The sequence below is a fragment of the Electrophorus electricus genome, chromosome 20 (assembly GCF_041902795.1).
Source record: "Electrophorus electricus isolate QZ-2024a chromosome 20, ASM4190279v1, whole genome shotgun sequence".
Taxonomy (NCBI): domain Eukaryota; kingdom Metazoa; phylum Chordata; class Actinopteri; order Gymnotiformes; family Gymnotidae; genus Electrophorus; species Electrophorus electricus.
The window spans coordinates 4,822,002-4,839,659 of record NC_137516.1 but is presented as its reverse complement, the minus strand read 5'-3'; the positions used below and the strand labels follow the sequence as shown (position 1 = coordinate 4,839,659).

General features: G+C 44.1%; 2 protein-coding genes across 4 annotated transcripts; one reads left to right on the top strand and one right to left on the bottom strand.

Annotated features, from left to right (window-relative positions):
- Positions 1-63: 63 nt before the first annotated feature.
- kiaa2013 (KIAA2013 ortholog) lies at positions 64-6,548 on the bottom strand. Of its 3 annotated transcripts, XM_081703191.1 has the most exons (4): positions 4,799-6,547; positions 3,787-4,640; positions 2,142-2,171; positions 64-1,268 (listed from the first exon to the last, which is right to left on the bottom strand). In XM_081703191.1, exons 1-4 carry the CDS (start codon positions 5,742-5,744, stop codon positions 1,251-1,253), a joined length of 1,848 nt encoding a protein of 615 aa, XP_081559317.1. In that variant the 5' UTR covers positions 5,745-6,547; the 3' UTR covers positions 64-1,250. The 3 variants fall into 3 exon arrangements, with proteins under 3 accessions (XP_081559317.1, XP_026867078.3, XP_081559316.1); XM_027011277.3 differs by lacking the exon at positions 2,142-2,171 and having other exon boundaries at positions 4,799-6,545; XM_081703190.1 differs by lacking the exon at positions 64-1,268 and having other exon boundaries at positions 1,320-2,171; positions 4,799-6,548.
- Positions 6,549-7,293: 745 nt separating this feature from the next.
- On the top strand, positions 7,294-17,498 carry plod1a (procollagen-lysine, 2-oxoglutarate 5-dioxygenase 1a). Its single transcript, XM_035536062.2, has 19 exons — positions 7,294-7,484; positions 8,469-8,560; positions 8,765-8,898; positions 9,013-9,176; positions 10,001-10,113; positions 10,288-10,351; positions 11,511-11,608; positions 11,721-11,822; positions 12,263-12,394; positions 13,101-13,222; positions 13,391-13,495; positions 13,782-13,907; positions 14,152-14,293; positions 14,477-14,590; positions 14,680-14,745; positions 14,899-15,003; positions 15,251-15,397; positions 16,118-16,243; positions 16,843-17,498. Exons 1-19 carry the CDS (start codon positions 7,391-7,393, stop codon positions 16,996-16,998), a joined length of 2,202 nt encoding a protein of 733 aa, XP_035391955.1. The 5' UTR covers positions 7,294-7,390; the 3' UTR covers positions 16,999-17,498.
- The last annotated feature ends 160 nt before the right edge of the window (positions 17,499-17,658 follow it).

The following is a 17,658-nucleotide window of genomic DNA, read 5'->3' as shown; positions in this document are numbered from 1 at the left end:
AAATACAGGAAGAACGGGAGGAATAACGCTTTATTCACCTATATTAATTGTTTAAAGTTGCAAAAAAAAAAAAAAAAAAAAAAAAAAAAAGCTTTTCAATAAAGGTTACCCGTAAATTATCCAACTAAAAGTCAGCGTCCAACATCTACGTAAGACACTAATAATATTTTTTAATTTTATCATAATCCCTAAATCAGATTTGCCCTCGCTACTGCTGCCGTCCTTACAACCATACTATACACATACATTACCCTGCATTAACACGCGCTGAGCAGACTTCTCTCCCCAACCCAAAACGCCCGCTCCCTCTTAAAAGAAACCACACTTCCACCATCATTATCCTCTCCCAGTAACACCAGTCTGCTTCGGAATAAAGCCGAATTTAGATTCTTCTCTGTGTGGAAATCCCGCTGTTTTTGGCCGCAGTGTCACGTAACTGATCGCGTGACCTTAGAAAACAAGCTGCCACACACTTAACATGATCTTTAAACTCAAGTTTACACTTTTACACCACAATTCCAGTCTCATTTGCGAAAATCAGTCTGTTTGTCTGTCTGTGTCTGTCTCTCTCTCTCCCCACAGCTGTTTGTCTTCATAATATGAAGCAATGTTGTATTTTGTCTCGAGTTACCAACTGGCAAAGACATTTCTGTGACAGAAACTCATTCTCCAACATAACAGGCTAAGGAACCTTGTGCAGTTTCTTAGTAGGACATCCTGCACCTCAAACGAAAAATGTTTCACTTTATTTGCTAGTCATTAGCAAAATGTTAATGACTAGGAAATAAATGATAACTGGAATATAATACCTAATTCCCTCTGGTTTACATAATCTCAGAACAGAATTTCAGACAAATGTCTGACAAACATTCTAGCAGCAAGCACCTTTTTCTTCGAGCCAGAAATTATGCTCACTTCACTTGTCCTTATTTATGAAATTATTGCTTTTCTCTTACATCTAAAAACTTGATGATGTAAATTAACAAGACTTCCTTTAGGTTTTTTTCCAGCATCGTGAAAGGTAAATATCTCTGTACAAAGCCCTGTCTAAAGGTTACATTTTTGTAACGTTACTCATTGTACACTGCAATGCAAACTAAATATGTTGTTTTAGCATCATGTGCAATAAATTATTGCATATATAAACTATGGATATAGTTCAGTAATAGTAAGTATTCAATAACTTAGTGAATAATGGGCACGGTGATGATCTGATCCGCTCCATTGTCCGACGCGTCATCTCTCGGAGGTCAGAGGCCATCATCATGCTGGAGACACATAGTCAACAAGAAGGTATCAGACAAGATCTGAATCCCAGATTTCCTATACATTACAGGCTCAAGTTTATTCTGATATATTCAGGTATTTAAACTTTATTAGAAAAATGTATTGAAAATCCCCTGGTTGGTACGCTGTTAGAAATTATAGACCATCTGTTGTCTTGTACATTCAGACATTTATATTAGCCATCCTCCAACGACCCCCCAGTGATCGGTTCTTGGCCACTGAACTGACTGTTTGGAGTGGCAGATCACTCTAAACCCAGCAGTGACACACTGACTCCACAGCACTCATGAGTGTGCAACACCTGCAACTGTGCCACTGGCATATTAGTGTCACTGCTGTGTTGAGAATGGATAATATTTGAGTGATGGACCAATCAGCTATGGTCAGAACTAACCAGTGATGAACAGGTACATTGTACAGCAAAAATGTTTTGTTTTTTTTTAGTTTAGTTTGTCATTTTACCTCAACACATGAGTTTGCATATAATGCAATGACCAGTGAGTGTTGGTACAACATAGGTATCAGCATTAAAGGATTCTATTAAAATAATAATGTTTAATCGTGTTAACAAGGCTGGGCGATATAGACAAAAATGAGGCAAATGTTATGATTTAAATCATGATACGGGTCTGCATGATATTTATGCAGTTGTGTAACACAACAGTTATGGGATATGGTCATTTCTCACTCAGACACTAAATTTGTCGGCTTCACACATTACTGCTGTGATGGTTTAAGAGTTCACTTTAACAATATATTTTCAAATGTAACTGTATTTTTTACGATTTAAGATAATAAATGACAAAATCAATAAAATGTTCATACTAGTACTTCACTGGATGGGTAATACTTACATCACTGCAAGAATGCTGATTCGTGATATCCTGTGCAAAATATACCGCCCAGACCTAGTTAATAACATCCACACTATGTGACGTCAACACGAGATTAAATCATTGTCTTGCCACGCATCTCCGAGGAGACGTCAAGGAAGAAGACCATCATCACAGATTCGTTAATTTAATCATAGTGAGTCAATATAAAAACACACCAAATCAAAAGTCCAACAAACACCACAAAAGGACTCTGCACGCGAGGTTTTCAAAGCTGACACTGAAGCAATCTCTTAAAAAGAAAGAAACAACAAAAGAAGACACCTCCACCCTGAATTTCCACCTCCGCGATACTGAACACGTCCACATGGTGCAATCGATGGGACCCATTCACATTTATGAACAACAAACTGAAGGGTGTTTTTTTTTGTTCAATTAGTTTGTACCACCTGTGAATAATGAAATACTTGGCTTGGTTTGATGGAGCACACACTTTAAATGAAATCTAAAGATGTACAGAGTACTAAATGACAGTCATTACTATTTAGGTATTTACAGAATTCTGTAATTCATGAATTATGAAAGTAGTATTTTTTTTTTTTTGACAGACACATCAGACACGTCAGTCATTTATAAATAATGATGTAGAACATCTGGTTGAATATTTAGCTACATTGCATTCGGCCCATTGGACCAAGTATTAAAAATGCTATTCAAAGACTTCAAATGCTATTCACTGTGATGAGTGGGAAAAACTGATTTGCAAACCACTGTCTTTACGATCTCTTATGATTAAGGGACCGTCTTATACATAGAGATCATAATGTCACCTGTAGTGACCTCTGTGTGGCGCTTCTCAATACATATCACCTCATTTTCTACTTTCAGACTTGAAAATAAATGAAGGTGGTAAAAACAACTGCTTTGAAATGATTAACGTGTAAACAAACAGGAAAATAAAGATGATGGAGAAAGGAGAACTGCACAGAACCAAGAACCCAGTATTCCCACTCCGAAGAAGAAAGGTTTGAAGGCACAAGTGAAGAGTTTATGCACAAATTTCTTGACAATTAAACTGCAGTGGTCCGTGCTGCTCACCACTCGATGAAAGGACTCATTTACATTGTACTTTTCCATGAACTGTAATACGCATAGTGGACTTGAGAAAAAGGACAAGCAAGTCTTTGTTTCAAATCAAGAGGGAAATTACATTCAAGAAATTTGTGCAACAAGACTCATTTGCAACTAGTTATTCTGCAAACTGAGAACACCAGTGTTTGCATAAAAAAATAAATATTTAATTACTTTATGACTCAATTAATTTCTAATTGCATCAATGAGAATAGAGGAAAGATGAAAAGGAAAACTTGAGCAAGACCATCGAGAGCCAACGCAATGACACTCGTGCTTCCAGTTAGCAAAAAGTTCACGTCAGGAACCACCCAGGCTGATGATTATAGAGAATTTTGCATAAGCAAAATTTTGGTAAATTGTACGTTCGATTAGCAAAACCAATCATCACTTTGATGTTTCCAGAGGTGCAAATGTCTCTGGAAGCAGAATTTGAGAATTAGCGACTGAAACAGAGTGAAAGGTGGGGGGCGGGGGGGACTTGACACCACTAGTCACCACCCAAGAGTCGACTGGCGTTCCCTCTGGTCTATACCTTGCTCCTGAAGAGCGGCTTGGCGCCGGGGCCGCAGTACTCGTTGTAGATGAGCTTGAAGAGGAAGAGGTGGAAGAGAGTGATGAGCGAGGCCACGCTGAACCAGAAGAGGAAGGGCAGGCCTGGGTACTGCTTGGCCATGTGGTCCTCATGTGCCAGGATGGCCTTGACGTGCAGCGTGTGCCGCAGGTCCTGCAGGTGCGTGAGGTCCGTGGCGATGTACAGCAGCGGTGTGATGGGCTGCGTCACCAGCACTGGGAAGGTGTGTCCGCGCGCCTCCGACGTCAGCTCCACGGGCTCGTTGGTGCAGCCAGCCTCGCACGCGTACAGCTTGACGGGCGTCTCCTGCGGCTTGACCGATACGTGCAGGAAGGGCTTGCCCTCGGCGTCCTGGAGCACGGCCAGGCTGATGGCGTCGGCGTTGTAGCGGATGCCGCGCAGCGAGTAGCTGTTGTGCAGCACATCCGGGTCAGCCTGGAACTGCAGGTGGTGCTCGGTGAACTGCAGGCCGCCGAAGCTCAGTACGGTGCCCTGTATGAGGCCGTGCGCGCCTGCCGCCACCAGCGCCTTGCAGCCGCGCTTCTGCAGCGTCAGCGTCCACAGGTTGACCAGCTGCAGGATCTGCGCCGTGCTGCTCACACGCCCGGGCCACAGGTTCTCGGCGTGCATGGTGGCATGGCCGCTGAAGCAGTGGTCAGCGTAGCTCAGGCTTGACTCCAGTCGCTCCCGCACCTCCGCAGGCACGCCAGGGTCCAGCAGAGGCGCGGCAGAGGCAGAGAGGATGTAGTAGAGGGTTGTGTTGACCGTGCGACTGGAAGGAGTGTGGGCATCAGTGATTTTAATAATCTCCACACCTAAAAGATAACACAGATTGATCAGCAGGACAGTGATTCCACTTAGTTTTTATATTATCTTGTGTAAAAATGCATTACACCATTTGCTTTAAACTATTTAGACTGAAGATGTTAGTAAAATGTTTGACAGCAATAACGTCAGCATTTGGTGGACTTGCCCGATATGAAAAGATCCATCCACGCCTGTTGGTGCTCCTGTACCAAATCTTCCATGTTGGCTTGTAGCACCTCTGCCATCTCCTTCTTGATGGCCTCACGGAGCTTGCCATACGTGTCATCCATCTTGGAGAGGTCGATGGGCTCGGAAGTGTGAATCACGCTCACTATGTTCTCTGTGTGCTCCGACTTGGAGGGAACCTGGAAGCGTGGGCTCAACCTTTTCGAGGCCACCACCACCAGTACGGTGTCCTTCTTCTCTGTGAGCACCTTCCCCATGGACAGCACGAAGTCCCGGTCCTCCACCTTCTCCGCGACATTCCTGAAAGACGGCGACTCCATGGACACCTCGAATAAGGCAGCTTTGTCTGTTGGGTTGCTTATGTGGACCCTCTGAAGGTAGACGTTCGGCCTGCTACGGTGAGCTATGTATTCCTCACGCACGACCACACAGTCTCGGGACGACTTCGAAGTGCCCACCAGGATGCACCGAGAGGAGACCACAGAGCCTTTCCGGTACCACAGCATCTTAGCCTGGGCCTCAGATTGCTTCCCTGCTATTTGCCACCGTACTATGGGTGAATATTCTGTCTGGTGCACTGGGGCAGAACCTGGCTGTGAGCTTGAGGTTACCCAGAGCTTATTAGAATCCACATCGACCAACATGTGTCCGTTACCTGTAACAAACGGTACTGATCCTTCCATCTGAGATGTGGCAATAATTCCCTCTCCACGATCCACCAGTGCCGTCCATCTGTTAACATCAGTCTGAAGGCAGAATCCAGTAGCTCCTCCATCCTCTCTGAACATACTCACCAACCTCAGAACTCCGTCTGAGCTTAAGTACCAGTAAAAAATAAGGAAAAGAAGAAAGCCAACCAAAACACGTCGGGCCCAGCTGCTTGACAGCAAACCAGGAAGTCCCTTTAATCTCTGCTGAAGCCACATGGCTTTTGTTTTGCACTTGATGCGCCTTGATCTATCCAGCCCAATTCCTTTCTACTTCAGAGGTGATCCAACCAATAAAAGATCGAAATCTAAACGGGTCATTAATTGACTTCCTGGGAGCAACAGACCGGAGTGGCAAGAAATTTTAAAAATGTAAATATTAACCAGGTCGCTAATCTTGTAAACCCTGACTCAACACCTTTTGAATGAACACTAAAACTGAAGCAAATATAAGGTGCAACTTACCATTCTACGCAGCTACTAGTACTGACGCCCCGAGGTTTGACGTTAGTTTCTAACGCCAAGTTAGACAACACACATTATTCCTCAACTCCCTAGCTAGCAAAGGGATTCATTATTTATCCAGCTTTGGAATGTCCTGAAACTTCACCCATGGTAAAAGAGAGATCCTCACTTTAACTACGATAATATTCAGCTCGTTTCGCACTCGTAACTTTCCAAGCTGGTTCGCCAGTCAGCTGACTGCCATTGCCTTACTGAGGCGGGCAGCTGGGCAGCTAGCCAGCTAGCTAACGCTGGCTATTCAAGATTCACTCGACTTTCTTACGATTTCAACGGTGCTGTCCGTTGACTTCCGCAATGCGTTCTCGGTCCTTGGGATCTCCAGGATTCATTCAGTTTCTCCCCTGGTTTAAATCCGTGAATGATCGAGTGAAGCTGGCTAGTTGTCAACCTCCTAAGTTGACATTTCTGGTTTGCAGAAATTGCCGTAAAGCAGGCTGTATGTAAATCGGAAGTGTCGTGGCTGAAAGCAAAGGACGTCGTGAAGCGTCATGACGCAAGCCCTGTTCTCAGATCAGCCTAGTCTGCTTCTCCACTGGTCTTTGAGACCATGTTATTGTAAGTGCAGCGGTATTGTAGTAATTTCTTTTAAGTCCCTTGTAAATTAGCATATGTCTACGCCTACTTTTGAAAATAATGAAGAACCTATGATGGCTGTTCAAGTTTTATTTTAAATGCTCAACTACACAATTTATTGAGCCTTCATTTAACTAGTGCCTCGTGGATTCAGTGTGTGTAGGTTTTAAAATCAAATACGACAATTAACTCAAATTAAATTACCAGCTAATTTAATTTTTAGCACTTGTCCTTGCGAATATCCTAAATATGATGCTATGACACAGTCAAAGATGTTATAGATAAATAAAACAGTGCAGTAGCGCCTCCGGGAGTCTACTGTAGGTACAGGCGGACTTTCTGAGCTTTAGCATATCTGTAAAACTTGCTGTAGTAGAATAGAGCAAATGCAGCCTTCCACAATTCATCTACGAAATGACGATTTTCTCTTAGACAATAAACTGGCGCATATCAATGGCATTTTTAATTTGGCCCACAGCAGTACACAAAAGGCTGCTTTACAAATGCGTCCACACAGCAATTACTTTGGTGGTTTTAGAGAAGTAGCCTGTCATTTTAATCCCCTGTCACAAGTGTAGAGCCCAAAACCGTTCTTTTCCAACTCTTTGTATTGCGAGTGCAGTGACTGGGCAGTCGCAGGGTAAGGGGAGGAAGTGTGTGGTAACTGGTTACAGGGGGTGTAGCCTATAACTTTGGATAACTTTTACGCGCAAGACCGTCACCATTCCCGATCCACGCATTCTCCAGTAGCAGAGAAGCGAACTAAGATGAGAACCGAAACACTAACGCTTTCCTTTGCGTTTTTGTGTTTCAATGCATTTTCGCCTCTATACTGTGAACCGAAGGGGCCTATTCCCGAAGGTAAGGCAGAGATTTATTCAACTCTTCGAATTGCTTTACATAGCCCATGCTGCATCAAAATCGCATCAAGGTTTTTTGTTTGTTTTTTTTTTGATGAAATACTAAGTCTCGGGTGACCCGAGTTTTATGCTACGACGACAGAATTTGCAAACCTAAAAGCTGAGCTTCGCCGTGGAAGAATCTCGGCGTTTCCACGCCGCTGACGTGGACCTGCAGCCCAGGGCAGACACAGACCCTTCAGATGAGAGTTTGGCTAGTGGTAGCAGGCCTATGCACGGTTAGGCCGTTTCCTGAACATTTTAAACGGCCGAAAGTACTCGCTGTTGAATCGTTTTGTCTCTATTATAACCTTTTTTTTTTGCGCCGCGAATTAGGCTACGTTTTCCTTTTAACGGTTGCTCAGTCTACGTTTGTTTATTGAGAGCATTCAGATAATTATAAACTATATCCCAGTGTTAAATGAACGCTGCCACGATAGTTTTTACATTATAACAAAATGCGCGTTTTCCTTCAGTGTGGTGTTTCCGCTTGAGAAGTATGAAAACAGCTGAAAAAGTAACAAAAGCAGGTTGCGGAATAAATGCGCCTTGCCAAAGAACTGGCTACTCGTGTTACTCCTGCTCCTACTGCTCTGTGTGTCGGGCCTCTGCTACTGGTGCGAATGACACTGCTCCAAATAAGAAAGCGGAATGTGAGATGTCCCAATTATGCACTGCGTTGGAGACACGTAGGCTGAACGGCTTGCTATATAACGTCAATTTAAGATCCCAGGATGGCATGAACAAACCATGTCTTTTCTTGTAGGTAGTAGTAGTGATGATGATAACTGCTGTTAAAAGTAGAGTATACTGTGTGGTGTCAGAATAATATTTGCAAATACAAATATGAATCTATTCATATAGATTCTTACGTATACAAGGCGGTTTTTCAAAAAAGATCATCGCATTACTTTAATGTCGTTTCTGTTTCTTCTCTTCTTGACAGGAAAACTCCTTGTATTGACTGTAGCTACAAAAGAAACTGATGGATTTAAGCGATTTATGAGATCTGCAAAGCAATTTAATTACACAGTTAAGGTATAGAAACCATCATACCTCATTTAATTACACAAACTGGCATACTGTTTGACGAGTGCACAGTTCTTGAGCTTCACCATCTTTCATACATCAGTGTGCTATTTCATTAGTTTAGTTCTGTGACGGCTCTTGTTTGCTTTTATACAGCTGGATGACTCTAAATGTTTGTTTGTTTATTGTTTTTGTTTGTTTTTTTTATTGCAGGTTCTTGGGAGAGGTGAGAAATGGAATGGTGGGAGTTACCTGTCTGCCCCAGGTGGCGGGCAGAAAGTCCGTCTGCTGAAGTCCGCCCTGGACGATGTGAAGGAGGAAGACAAGATCATCCTATTCATAGACAGGTAGCTGCTCCTCGCTGGCTGCCATCCAACTGAAACACGTAGCCGTGCGTGTTAAAGCTGTGAGCAGGTGCTTTCCTAGTAAGACCCGTCCGTCTTTCTTTCGCATGCCCGCAGTTATGACGTCGTCTTCTCGTCGGGTCCAAAAGAGCTGCTGAAGAAGTTCCAGCAGGCCAGACACAAGGTGGTCTTCTCCTCTGAGACCCTCATCTGGCCTGACCGCCATCTGGAAGACAAGCACCCACACGTCAGGGAGGGGAAGCGGTTCCTTGGAGCTGGAGGCATGTGCTCCTTTCACTACTGAAACAGGAAGCATCATTAGCGAGGTTATTGACTTTGTGACAGTAATATTTCCACTGACCCAAATTAACCGGTCCATAGAGTTTTGCAGCCATGGGTTCATTTGGTTTATAGCTCAGATTAAAGCACTATATTAGTATTTTTTAAAAAAAACTGTCTCGGTTTATGGGTGCAAGGTACTGATGTATAGGAGGAAAATGAGCACTCAAAACCTTGCTAATGTGGATTTGCACACATCTGAACATTTTGTCCAAGGCCTGCTTTGCATTTGCTGAAGGAAACACCTAATCTGAAAAGTGTCTGTTTTGGGAAAACTTGCAGTAAAGGCCTAGTAGTTGTACATTAGAGTGTGAAAAAATAATATTTTTCTGTGCAGCATAATTAAGTGGCAAGGGAGCAGTTCCATGACATACCATTGCATTTGTCATTATCTGGGCAGAATGGCGAGTTTTAAGGAGGGAGTATGCGTAATGTGAATAATGATATGTGGTATTAATTAGCTATACAGACAAAACACCCATTTTCTTTCCTTACACACACCCCCTGTCTCGGGGTCCCGCGCATGTTTGGAACGACCGAGACTTTGCTACGTAGTTTTGATGTGATGTGAGGAACCAGCAGCTGTGGAACATTCTACCCAGTTTCTTGTCTTTTAATGCTGAGCACATCCACCTAGACATTAGTTCCCTCCACATTTTATAGCTGATTATTAAATCGGATGTGGGAAGTGGAATGCAGCAGAGACCAGAAGTCCGAGTCATTAGCCCTACCATTGTCTCATCTGGGCTTGTTTTTCTTTGTCCAGGCTACATTGGCTATGCCTCTAACCTCAGAGAGATGGTCTCTGATTGGTCAGGAAAAGACGATGACAGTGACCAGCTCTATTATACCAAGCTCTACATCGACCCGGAGAAACGAGTGAGCGTTCTTCATGCCCCTTATGTGTTACCCATGTTGTCCAAAGGGAAAGCTTTTTGGTGCTTGCTTCGTGATATGACTATGCTCTTCTCGCAAACCCGCGTTCTCGAAGCTAGCGTTTTACGGCATTTGTGCTGTGTCCTGAGGCCTACGCCCCTGTCGTTTTCTCTGTAGAAATCTATAAACATAACCCTGGACAGCAAATGCAGAATGTTCCAGAACCTCCATGGGGCTCTTGGTGAGTGTGTTGCTTTCAGTTTTTACTTTGTAGCCCGTTCTATACAGTGGAGACATGGCAGGGGTTCTCTGCAGAGCCCTGCCTTGAGTGAGCCAAAGATACTGACATCAGCATTTTAAACCAGTAATCGCTGCTTTATTCTGGGAACTCCAAATTGCAGCACAAGTGTAGAGGCAGTGCCCTATATAACAACACCCTGTAGTGATCCCTATGGCGCTGGGGGGAAAAACAGCTTGGCTGTTTTTAAACTTCCTCTTTAATGAGCCTTTAGGTTTAGTGTGCGTTGATGGCAACATAAGGGACTAAACAGATGATTACTTTTGCATGGGATGCAGCTCGGCTCATCTCTTCTCAAGTGGAGTAGACACCCCCCTCCCCCCCTCCCCCCCTTCCTGTGTGGGAGTGGGCCAGAGGGCAGGGACTGTTGGAGCCTTTCTGAAGCCAGCACTAAAGCCTTCGTTTGTTCGTTGCCTTGGGAGTGGAATGTGAGAGTCAGCTGTAGGATGTGCCTGTGCACACGTAGGCCGGTGGAGGGAGACGGGGGCTGCTACCCTCCGCATTTGGGCCGGGAGCCGCACAGAGCCGGCAGCTAAGTGCTAGAGCGCTCTTCTCAAGAAGAGAGCTCCCTCACACTAAAGGAGCTGCATTTTATTACCATTGCAGACATCTGGCTCCGCTCCAGATTGACAAAGCGCCAAAAAATGCGTTGTTTAATCTAGCAGGTTACTGTTAATCCTTGTGTTGATTACCACTGCTGTTTGTGAACCCTAGTGTTTACTGAGGAGTCAATGCCGGGTCAGTGTTGCCATTAAGTCAAATAAGACTCTATTTCAACTTGTAAACAGCAGGTTGGGAGCACTTCTATGTCTTTTTTACATTGTATGTTCTTCCTGGCAGTACAAATGGTACTGGTGTTGTATTACTGGTCAGATTGCTAGGCACATAAAAGGGATCTTATGTTCAGATCGGTGTAAAATTGTGAAGGAACCAGTATAGCACAAAAGGGGCTTTCTCTCTGTGTCCCAGTGGAAATACAGACGTTCTAGGTTCCCTTAAAAACACAGAGCTCTGGAGATTACAGCAGAGTATAAAGATGTCCAGATCACTAGATACAGACAAGAGCACTGACCTCACGTGTGGGTGCGTCTTTTATGAACAGATGAAGTTGTGTTAAAGTTTGAGGATGGAAGGGTGCGGGCCAGAAACGTGATGTACGACACGCTGCCTGTCATAGTCCACGGCAACGGGCCCACCAAGGTAGATGGCTACTTGTTTTTGCACACCTTCACAATGCCCAGCAAGATGACGCGTCCTTAACTGCTGTTGCCTGCTCTCCCTTTCTTTTTTTTCTTTTTTTTTTTTTTTGTAGCTTCAGATAAATTACCTCGGGAACTACATCCCGAAGGTGTGGACGTTCGAGACTGGCTGCACGGTTTGCAATGAGGACCTGAGGCCCCTGTCGGGACTCAAGGTGGATGGTTCATTTACTCCTTGTGACTAACAGCTAATCTTTTGATTTTCATCCACTTGTACTGAGTTTGGGTTTTAAATGCTTGCTGCTGTGCAAGCAATACATAAGAAGGTTTGTTTACATATGTATTGTTTTCTTTTTTCCTATCTGAGTGTTTAAGGGAAAGTATTCTTGAACATCTGTCCCTTATTAATGTATTTCAACTCTAATTGTGTATAGTTATTACGTACTGTATACAGTTCGACAAGACCGTGGAACAATATCATACACTTGAATATTTGTATTCCAGATTTTGCATGTTAAAAGTGATTTATATGAAGATTTGGTTGCATGCTTTCACACAACGAAACCTCACTGCTGCTCGGGGTGGGCGGGCGGGCGGTTCGAGGAGGCGGATGGCGGCACGACGCTGAGCGTGATGTTCCTCTCGGGTCCTGTAGGAGAGCGAGTACCCGCCGGTGGTGATGGGCATCTTCATTCAGCAGCCCACCCCCTTCGTGACAGTGTTCTTTGAGCGCCTGCTCCAGCTCCGCTACCCCAAAAGCCGCCTCAGCCTCTTCATTTACAACCAGGTGAGACGACGCGGCCCGCAGGTTCAGGGCGGGTTCTCGGCTAGTGCTGCAACATCTCCTGCTGGTTACGTTAATCACTGCAGCGAAAAAGCAAAGGTGTTTACCGGTTAGTCAAGGTTCCGTAGTCGGTCCCGTTTTGGTGCTTTGCTATGCAAAAGACGGCACCAACGGTCCACGTTTTTTTCTTGATGGTACTTCATTTTTGAGGGAAATGTGGGAATCTGGAGGAGCCCACTGGGTGGCTTATGCCTGGTGTCTGCTCTCATTGGACTCGCGAACAACAGGGAGGATTGTCTGTTTAACACCGTGTCAGTTTCAGACGTAAAAAAGGCGTCGCTGTTTCCTGAGAATCTCGGCGTTGTTTTCTGAGAGCTGTATATTTTGATGAACATGATCATGTTTGTTGTTCATGATTAAATTTATTTGGCCTGTGCAATAATGCCTTTTACCAATAAGACACACTACTCCACTTGTAATTTAGAAGGATTTGTCACAATATCTTCCCTGGCACCTTTTAAAAGATAATACAGAAATACATGGATAAAGTATGCTAAGTTCTACTTGTAATGCCTGTTATCTTTTAAACTTTACTAATTGTATACTGGATTCAAACTTGACCTTCTTGCATTCAGAGACAGTGAGAAGGCCTTGCATATCTTAACAGGGCCCAGCTTCTATAAGAATGTACTTTCACTCCTTTCTCCAGGAGCCCCATCACGATCAGCATGTCCGCTCGTTTCTTGAGGATCACGATGCAGAGTACCAGGCTGTGAAGCTGATCGGTCCAGATGATGGAGTAGATCCCGTGACCTCCCGGAACATGGGCTTGTGAGTTAAAACCGCATTCATTTTTCCTGAGAGTGAGGTATACATTCACGTCACGTTCCCCAAATCTGCTTCCTGTGTCCGATTTTCTGCACCTTGTCTTAGTTTGACTGGACTACAGGAGCTTGGAATGTGAAGGTGAATCGTCTTTGGGTTTTTTTCCTCTGGCAGTGATATGTGTCGGGCTGACGTTGACTGTGAATACTTCTTCAGTGTGGACGTGGAAGTGGTTCTGAAGAATGAAGACACCCTTAAGATACTCATAGAACATAATAAGTGAGTGAGACACTTTCGTTCGGTTTCAGGTGAGCTGGTGGAACCGCTGTTATCCTTAGACCTTCTGAGTGAATGTTTGGGTTGGAGAGACACTTCAAAACAACCTGAAAGAACTGATGCCGTTTTTCATTGGTGTCGTGTGCAATTTTGATATTGTTGTATAAAAGTGGAAAGTGGTGGGAATTTGGACTGAATGCACACACCCGCTTTGATCCACTAGCCAGCTACACGCAGTAAGTCGGGTCCTCTGTTTTCGCTTGGAACCACCGTTCCCACCCCTCTGCAGGATGTTCATAGCGCCGATGATGAACAAGCCGGGCCGCCTGTGGACCAACTTCTGGGGTGCCCTCAGCGCCGACGGGTACTACGCCAGGTCGGAGGACTATGTGGACATTGTTCAGGGACGCAGAGTGTAAGCCACATTTCAGACTATTTGAACCGGCTTGTTTGAATCTGTTTTTTGTTTTTTTTTGAGGAATAAGCAGAAACGTGTGTACTGAAATTCTTTGGCCAGAGCAGTCAGCGCGATGATTTGTTCTGAATTATTTGTTTTTTAAAACCTCACTTTAAATGTAATGGTTGACACTAGATATTTGATATAGTTTGGACTGAGCCAGACATGCAGTGCGAATCGTTTTATTGCATGCCCTCCCCAGTGGTATCTGGAATGTTCCGTATGTGTCACTGGTGTACCTGGTGAGGGCAGATGTTCTAAGGAGCGAGCTGAAGGCTGCTGATCTCTTCCAGTCTCCGACCCTTGACCCAGATATGGCCTTCTGCTCAAAAGTGCGAGACCAGGTCAGTGGAATTATTTTAACCATTTTACCAAAATACCTCAATGAATTCTCTTTGTTGCCTTTTCTTGAATGTATAGCTTGTTTCTCAGAATGACGAAGTACAGCTGGGGTTTGATCCTAAATCCCAGGGGTAGGGCTACTGTGCTGATTTGTGCTTTAACTGATTATGCTTTTTTTCTTTAAGGGAGTCTTCATGTACGTAACGAACATGTACAACTTTGGCCGAGTCCTAAACACAGAAAACTACCAGACGAAACACCTGCACAATGATCTTTGGCAGATCTTTGAAAACCCAGTGGTACGAGGGCTCACCAGACATTCTAGTTGACATAAACGTTGCCGCCTCTAATTTCACTGTAAACCCGTTCCCTATTGCTTGAGTTACAGGACTGGGAAGAGCGATACATTCATGAAAATTATTCAAAAATTATGAAGGATGATGTAGTGCAAAACGTAAGTAACGGTTGTACACAGGCGAGTGAACGGATGTTTATTAAATTTGTCTTCAGAATCATTGTCCAAATCATGTCTTCCTTAAGACCTTTCCAGCTGAGGTTACTTTTTATTAAAATTCTTTTTTCCCCTCTTTTTTTTCTATCCATACAGCCATGCCCGGACGTATATTGGTTCCCAATTTTCACTGAAGTGGCCTGCAGACACCTCATTGAAGAAATGGAGAACTATGGCCAGTGGTCAGGAGGAGGAAATGTGGTATGTCTTTAGGTCGTATTTACCCAGCAGCAAGTGCGTGACCAGCATGAGATCTTTAGAGGGATTTTTCTGATACTGGAAAATTTGCTGATATTTGATTCTTTTATTTTTATTCTTAGGGCTGTTTATCTTATGAAGATGTTAACAATATTTTGTCAAACCACAAGCAGTAAACCAGTTGTATCTGCAGATCGGCACGTAATTTCCATACATTCTTTTGAATGTGTTTCTCGTGCTTGTCTTCTAGGACACTAGGATCCAGGGAGGCTATGAGAATGTTCCAACAATTGATATTCACATGAATCAGATCAATTTTCAAAAAGAGTGGCACAAGTTCCTCTTGGAGTATGTTGCGCCTGTCACAGAGAAAATGTTTCCAGGGTACTACACAAGGGTAAGGTCTAATTACTTGTGCCTGTCTTTACCATGGCATATTTGTATTTCTGACATGTTTGAGGTCTTGTGTGAAAAGTGTTGGGATGATGATTTGAATAACCTGCATTCAATGCACTGTTCGTAATGGGTTTTCTATTTTAAAAAAGTACATAGGCAATTAAGGCAATTAAGCGCTCACTTAACCACTTATTACTGAGTCTTGAAATTAACCACACACGGAACACAAGGGTCACAAAGGTCACATGAACAGCCTGAATTGCTGCCAAGAGATCCATAGCTCGGAGGTTTGTATTTAAACCCCAACAACGCGAGCTGCGTTTCTATACGACTCCCATCTCTTCTCCCACCGGTGTGCCTCCTACTTTAACGCTTTAGTGCGGCACAAGCCTGGTGAGCAGCCCCCCTACTCAGACCACATCACGACGCCTCCATTTTACTGTTAACATGGCTCTTCCTAGCAGGGACGTGGATCTTGAGGTAAATGGGCAGGACCTGACTCGACTCAAAGGTGGAACTGCCCACCTTTTGCCTGCAGCAGAACATGTAGGGATGCTCTGGCAGATGTGATCTCAATAGAGGGAGAGGGGCTTTCTTTTTTGCCCCTGGAGGCACACTTGGGGGGGGGGGTCTATTGGGCTGCCCTGTCTCTGTGGCGAATGCCCACTACCTGAGGTGGCCATCTTGAGTGTCTGTCTCCGTTTGTATTCTTCCGTTGCAGGCCCAGTTTGATTTGGCCTTCGTAGTCCGGTACAAGCCTGACGAGCAGCCGCTCTTGAGGCCGCATCATGATGCATCCACTTTTACTATTAATGTCGCTCTCAATCAAGTGGGGGTGGACTTCCAGGTGAGTGACGGCCTCTGGGTGAAGGTCGGCGGTCACTGCGGACTTGACCTCCCCCCCCCCCCCCCCCCCCCCTTCGATTCCTGCCTGGATCCTTTAACATCCCTTGCAGTTTTGTGGCTGAAAGACTGAAGGCTAAACTGACAGATTATTCATATCAGTAACAATATTATTAATCTGACCCAAGTGCATCAATCTTGCAAAAAAAGGTTTGCTCTCTACTTACATGCCCCATGTGCCCAGCACAAGGTTACATCGTCATAATGTAGTGATAAAATCACAATTCTTTAAAGCAGCGTCCACCTATGTGAGCAGTGATGTTTTGTATGTCACTGGTCCGATTTGCTAGCTTGTAATGAACATAAAAGCTCATTTTACCACAAGAGCAGTAAATTAAAGCTATTATTTTTCTGCCATAGAATTTAAAGACCGCATAATGTGTTCACACCACTCCATGGTCAGTCAGGGCCAAGTCCGTGGCCATAGAAGTGTTGAATAGCTTTTGATTAGTCAGTGCAATGAAATGTGCATGCTGCAGGGTGCAATTGTCATCAGAGGTTTTTAATTCATTGTTGTGCCTCCTCATCTGCCCCCGTATCCAGGGTGGTGGCAGTCGGTTCCTTAGGTACAACTGCTCCGTACAAGCTACCAAGCAAGGCTGGGCGTTGATGCACCCAGGCCGCCTTACCCACTACCACGAAGGTCTCCGTACCACGGCGGGCACAAGGTACATTGCTGTCTCCTTCGTGGACCCCTGAGTTGATCTTGAGAGGAGCGTGCCGCTTGCTGTCATTTGCTTTAGTCACAGGATCCAGGACGGTTAGTGTGTAATACGAGAGATTAGGGAGACCATCAGTTTGACCTTGAACAGACTGAAAGAGCCTATGGAGACTGTGCCTTATGTTGTCATTATAACGTATGTAATTAGAACTCAGGCATTTTTTGAAATGCATTTAAGACAGATCTGGTGTGTGCCTCCTTTTTCAGAAACATTTTTGTTGCCTTTATTTATTGATACAGTTTCCAAGCAATCACAGTTCAACTTTGATATAGTTTTCACCCTTATTTGTGAGATATATATTTTCCTTTTGTTATTGATGTTTTCAGACAAAAGGTGCTACTGTTTAAAAAGTGCTGATGTAAGAGAGCAGGGATGTATTTTTTTCATCATCAATAGTTCATTTTATTTTACACTGTTAATGTTTTTCTGATGTATTCTTTTTTTAAATGGAAACCTCAATAAATGTTTTTGGAATAATATTGGTTAGTTTGGATTTCCTGGTTTGCCATATTCAGTTTGAGATGCAACCTTACTATGATAATGTAGTTGCCTGTACAGCAGAGTTCCTTGCGGTCTTAGACATGTACCAAAGACCCACGTCTTCAAGAAGCACTTGACTGATTCCACTTTAGGCACA

Coding starts and splice junctions, on each gene's coding strand:
- plod1a (XM_035536062.2), top strand. CDS start 7,391: ATGAGAACCGAAACACTAACGCTTTCCTTTGCGTTTTTGTGTTTCAAT. Junction 14,591..14,679: donor AGATCTTTGAAAACCCAGTG/GTACGAGGGCTC, acceptor CTTGAGTTACAG/GACTGGGAAGAGCGATACAT. Junction 15,004..15,250: donor GGTCAGGAGGAGGAAATGTG/GTATGTCTTTAG, acceptor CTTGTCTTCTAG/GACACTAGGATCCAGGGAGG.
- kiaa2013 (XM_081703190.1), bottom strand. CDS start 5,744: ATGTGGCTTCAGCAGAGATTAAAGGGACTTCCTGGTTTGCTGTCAAGC. Junction 4,641..4,798: donor GATGGATCTTTTCATATCGG/GCAAGTCCACCA, acceptor GTTATCTTTTAG/GTGTGGAGATTATTAAAATC. Junction 2,172..3,786: donor AGCCGCTCTTCAGGAGCAAG/GTATAGACCAGA, acceptor TATTTTGCACAG/GATATCACGAATCAGCATTC.